At 43.2% G+C, this 6,000-nt stretch overlaps 1 protein-coding gene across 1 annotated transcript in view; it reads right to left on the bottom strand.

The window, feature by feature from the left end:
- Positions 1-329: 329 nt before the first annotated feature.
- The window catches only part of LOC142468791 (early activation antigen CD69-like), a 70,394-nt gene continuing 64,723 nt past the window's right edge, over positions 330-6,000 (bottom strand). The window contains exon 6 of the mRNA XM_075575347.1: positions 330-783. Coding sequence (XP_075431462.1) covers positions 654-783 — 130 coding nt within the window. The 3' untranslated portion in view covers positions 330-653. The remainder of the gene's footprint in view (positions 784-6,000) is intronic.

The raw sequence follows: 6,000 nt of genomic DNA, 5'->3' as shown, positions 1-6,000 counted from the left end.
TTTGTGTATCATTGTGTGTCTGCCTTTTCCTGCGAGTAAATTTACAATTTATTTCACTTACCTGTTTTGCTCAATGTATGATCCTGATAAAAAGGTGTAAATGCCTGGTCTCCCGTGTCACCATCATCTATCCATCCCATCATCTATCTATCCATCCAGCATCTATCCATCCCATCATCTATCCATCCATCATCTATCTATCCAATCATCTATCCACCCATCATCCATCCATCCATCCATCCATCCAATCATCTATCCACCAATCATCTATCCACCAATCATCTATCCACCCATCATCTATACACCCATCTATCCATCCATCTATCCATCCATCATTTATCCATCCATCTTCTATCTATCCAATCATCTATCCACCCATCATCTACCCACCCATCTGTCTATCTACTCGTCATCTATCCATTCTCCATCTGCCCCTTTCCCCTTTCTTTGTCTCCCTCTCCCATCTCTTATCTCCGTATACCTGCACACACATTTATACATGTCTTATATCTCTATATACAGTATCGCACTATTTTTCTCTCATGTCAGCAGTTGTGCTCTGCTCCCCATGAATTGCTGCATACCCACAGTGTAAAGTCCATTGGTATCAGTTGGAAGCCACATTAGGAAGAATCTTGCATCCTCAAACACCTCTAGACTCTTGTGACCATGTCGTCCTGCAACGCTTCTCTCTCACAGATCCACTGGAGCTCCGCGTAACAGTTGTCAAGGTGCAGGTGCCCTCCAAGCTTTGCACATGACCCGGAGCCCTCCAGAACCATCCTAACCAGCGAGTACACAGAGGGAGAGACATTACAGGGAATAGGAGCTTCATTAGAGACTTCTTACACATGCCCCAGAACCCTGCTCACTGTGTCCTCAACAACACAGAGGCATGCTGGGAAACAATGAAAATACAACATATTTCAATGGGGCAGGCTCACGTAGCGTTTAAATCCCCTTCAGTTTACTAGCGTAGGGGTGAGCAACTCCAGTCCTCAAGGGTCAAGGACAGGTCAGATTATCAGGATAGACATGCTTCAGCACAGGTGGCTCAATCAGTGTCTCGTTCTTCGACGGAACAGGGATATCCTGAAAACCTGACCTGTTCCTCTCCCTTGAGGACCAGAGTTGCCCACCCTTGTACTAGAGTAATCTGCTTCTTTAGCCAGATTTAATACCCCGTAAATTTTACTTATCTGTGTTCATACAAACTGAGAGATTAACCCTTTCTTATGCTGGTCCTCAGAATTCCTGCAAATCCTCTACTTCTTTTTATTTGTTTAACAAATGACAGCTTCCTAATTACTACACAAATATTCAACAAAACAAAATAACAATGTGGCTCTGGGGACTGACAAGCAGTCTCACCCCTAAAATACCTTAGATAAAGACAGTAAAACCTCCACATCTTTGCTCACCATGGACATTTTTTGACATTGTAAAAATGATTTAGAAATATATATGTCGGATTTTAATTTTTTACTTGTCTCAGTCAGCTACATTTAATTGACTGTATTATTATTATTGAGGAAGGGCCGGGTGTAGTTTGAAGGCATGTCCGCAGCAATCTAGATACGGGTATAATGCCGTGTATACCACAGTTCTGAATTAATGAATATAACTGCTCGCCTATATATTCTTAGTCCTAAGTATGAAAGATAGGTGCAAGGGAGGTAAAAGATACATACAGTACAGAGGGAACCCAAAAGAGATGAGTTCAAAGCACCCCACTATTTGCACTCATTACCATTGTTCACAGATAGATTCTCCTTTATGCCAAAAAAACAGAGCCCTTACAGGGAAAATGTGAGCGACAAAAACAAAAAAGTTTTATTACATAAATAATTACACACTCAATAGTTAAAATGATAAAATTCCCCACGGAGGAGTAGTGGAGAAAAGAAAGGGGATATTGTTACTGAATTACTACAATAGGGTCAGTAGTCGGAAAAAATCCCTTTCTTCCCCTGCGGTTATAGAGTCATGCGGTGCCCACTATCTATTGTCAGTGGGGGTGTTAATACACTTAATTGCAGATAGATGATGGTAGATAACAAACTAGTATTGCATGTTGTCAAAATATAGCTTATACCAAACCATACTAGTTTGTTATCTACCATGATCTATCTGCAGTGTGTTCTATATCCTGTTGCTAGTAATATCTCTTTGCCCTAGTGCCGGAACAAATGTGCTCAGCTTCTGCTGTGCAGCTATATAGAGGCATACGACCTGTTCACCCAGTGTTATTCCTGAATCGATCGTCTCATGCTCCTCATGCGTCCACGCTCCCGCGCCTCCTGATGACGTCACAGAAATGACGTCATGACGTACCGACGTACGCTTCACGCTTCTAGCGCTTCGTCAGGGTAGTGGGAGTGGTTTCTAGTGACGTCTCCCATTCTATTTATGCAAACCAGCCGAAAGAGGGGCGTATCCAGATCGGACTATCAGCTCGATTGTAAGTGAAGGTAGAACTGTGTTTCAGGTCATATGAATAGGACTGCTTTAACACTTTTGTGCCACAGGATTTCTACTTATGTGTTACCCATGTTGCTTAACAACTTAATAGGGTTGGAATGAGAGACATAATGTTCTCATAATTTCAGGATTGGTTGAGCGCTCAATACATGAGCCGATGCTGTGGAGCTGTCACTGCGAGATTAACAAAGTTGGGATATGACAGGATAAATCACTTTAAGGATGGTGGCATCAGGGCTCTGACAATCACTCATATCATGGAGAACACCTCGTTATTAAGGGCTCGGACAATCACTCATATCATGGAAAACATCTCTTTATTAAGGGCTCTGACAATCACTCATATCATGGAGAACACCTCGTTATTAAGGGCTCTGACAATCACTCATATCATGGAGAACATCTCGTTATTAAGGGCTCTTACAATCACTCATATCATGGAAAACACCTCGTTATTAAGGGCTCTGACAATCACTCATATCATGGAGAACACCTCGTTATTAAGGGCTCTGACAATCACTCATATCATGGAGAACACCTCGTTATTAAGGGCTCTGACAATCACTCATATCATGGAGAACACCTCGTTATTAAGGGCTCTGACAATCACTCATATCATGGAGAACATCTCGTTATTAAGGGCTCTGACAATCACTCATATCATGGAGAACATCTCGTTATTAAGGGCTCTGACAATCACTCATGTTATGCAGAACACCTCGTTATTAAGGGCTCTGACAATCACTCATATCATGGAGAACATCTCGTTATTAAGGGCTCTGACAATCACTCATATCATGGAGAACATCTCGTTATTAAGGGCTCTGACAATCACTCATATCATGGAAAACACCTCGTTATTAAGGGCTCTGAATTTCACTCATATCATGGAGAACACCTCGTTATTAAGGGCTCTGACAATCACTCATATCATGGAGAACACCTCGTTATTAAGGGCTCTGACAATCACTCATATCATGAAAAACATCTCATTATTAAGGGCTCTGACAATCACTCATATCATGGAGAACACCTCGTTATTAAGGGATTTGACGCATTGTGACGGGGTAGGGGTGCCAAGCGAGTAATAAAGGGGTCACCCCCATTAGGCTTACCCTTCCACAGTCTGGGAAGTGAGGGGTTAACCCGAAATGTACTTACAATACAAATGTTCCCCTGCTTCACCACCAAAAGGTATGTCCCTTGGTTATCCTATTCCCATATTTAGAGGGAATTAATGTATGTTTATTCCCCTGCCTCATAGCAACCGGTTTTATTTGCTAAGATGTGTATATTGGTACAATTATTGAGGGTTGTACCATTGCAGCAACCACATACACTGGGATTCAGGTGGGAGGGAAAGGGTTAATGTTAATTTGGTGTTTATAGCCCTTTGTTCCTTTTCCCGCCTTTGCAGGCTTCATTTTGCAGTCTCTCCATTTGTCGCCATTACAGCCCCATGTAATCGTATGGAAATTCCGGCAATTTGGGCCTGATATCGGAGAAGACCTGCAGGTGGTGCCGGAGAGGAGGAGCGGCGGTTCCCCATTGAAAGTGAATGGAGTAATGCATTTCAACGGGGATTCCTGGAAGCCGACCTCGTGATCAGGTCCCGGTCAAGTTCACGTCCAATTGGCGTGGGAACTTTTGTTTTAGGGCACCCAGGAATAAAATTCGTTTTGCCCCGGGCCCCTAGGAACCCCCTCACTCGACCCCCAACCGGGTCCGGGAGTTAATGACCCCGGTAAAAGGTCGCGCTCATTACGAGGGTCGCACCATTGACCGTAATGGCGGAGAAAGCCGCGTGGCTTTCAAACACTAAGTAAGAAACTGAAAACCCATAACTCCGGTTCCGTGGGGACCAGAGGGCTGGGATTTGGCCAGGATGTAGTCACTGCCCTAGCATGACTACATGGCAATTTCCAGCCCTCTCCCCTGAACCGGACGGAGTAGGGTTAACTGTGTTTCCCATTTACTTCAATGGTAGCGGAGGTCCCATTGAATCCTATGGCAGCGCCGGCCATATTGATTCTAATGGAGGTAAAAGCCGTGAGTAAAAACGGCTAAGTCAGAATGAGCAGAAACCTGGAAACCATAACTCCGGTTTTATTCAACCTAGAGGGCTGAGATTCGGCCACCATGTAGTCCTAGTTCCGGAAGGATTGCATGGCAAATAGTGATCCTCTCGGGGCAACAGAACGGAGTCAGGGTAATGGTAAAGTTTGGGTTTCTGCCATTGACTTGCATGGCAGAAAAAAGCCTTGTGTTCAAAAGTGCTTTTAAAAACTGTGTTTTGGTATCTCTGGTTCTGGGGGTCGTGTAGGGCTGATATTTGGCCACTATGGCAAGGGTCCTCCGGCATGAGGACCTGTCAGATTTCAGCCCGCTCAGACCCACAGAACAGATTATTTGAATATAAATATGATTGTGAAAATGTACTATGTTTTGGGTCCAGGGTAAAAGCCCGGGAAGGCTAGAGCCCATATGGTATGTTAATGCTCAGGGGGGAGACAAGTGGTCTACAATAAGCTCCCTGATCAAAAGCTACCCCACCCTGCTTGTGTATTCTAGAACAAAGCAGAGCAGGACGTGGGTACTTGTGATAAGTGTTGTGTTTCACACCTTGGGACAAAGGTTTTCCTGTCCCAAGCAGACTAGGCGACGCCAGTCTTGTGGGAGGGGGGCTAGGAAAATGAGCCCCTGATTAGAATAATGACCACCCAGTGGGCAAGTACTACCTTGCTTCTCATGTGAGCTGGCAAAGGGTCATTGGGTGGAGGTAATTTAGAACCAATGCCTTGCATCCAATGTTAAAATATAGGGCTGGAATCCCATATAAACCAGTGTAAACCCTATATCCATGTCTTCGTGTTTTTGATCTTCGTTGTGACTTCGTTTTGTATCCTGTATGAATTGCCAATCCTGTACCTGATTGCTTCATTGTCCAACCCATAAGTAAGTGTCCATATTCTGTGTGTTATTTGTATATTTTGTGTGTTCACCTTCTTTAAGGAATAAGCTATATTTATCATAACATAGTCGCATTCAATTCAACTGATGACGAGTGTATCTAAAGAGGTACACAGAAAGAATCCCTTTGTAGGCGCACCGCAGACCTTTATAGAATAAATGTTGTCAGGGGAAATAAATAATTGTGTTTAACAAAAATTTTAATCAAATTAGTGATGGTGTAATAAAAATAGCAAATATTAAAGAACTAGTATTTACTATGTTAAAAGACACTAATTGTGTCACAACGGTAGGTCCAGAGGAATTACTCTGGGCCCATCAGCAGATGTAGATATACAGTATATGTAGCTTGTATTGATTCACTGTAATGTCTTGGATGTTTAGCATATATCTAAAGTATACCAGTATATGTCCTAAAGTGGATGTAGATCACTCAAGTGTGACACCTAGTGGTGCTGAAATGTTTCACACACTATGCCTAGATCTTCATTGCTATATGCCTCTGTGCTCTAATGATTCCACTGGCAGTATGTGGTCCCATGAGTGAGT

This window comes from Ascaphus truei, chromosome 1 (genome assembly GCF_040206685.1).
Source record: "Ascaphus truei isolate aAscTru1 chromosome 1, aAscTru1.hap1, whole genome shotgun sequence".
NCBI lineage: Eukaryota > Metazoa > Chordata > Amphibia > Anura > Ascaphidae > Ascaphus > Ascaphus truei.
This window is presented reverse-complemented; position numbering and strand designations above follow the sequence as displayed.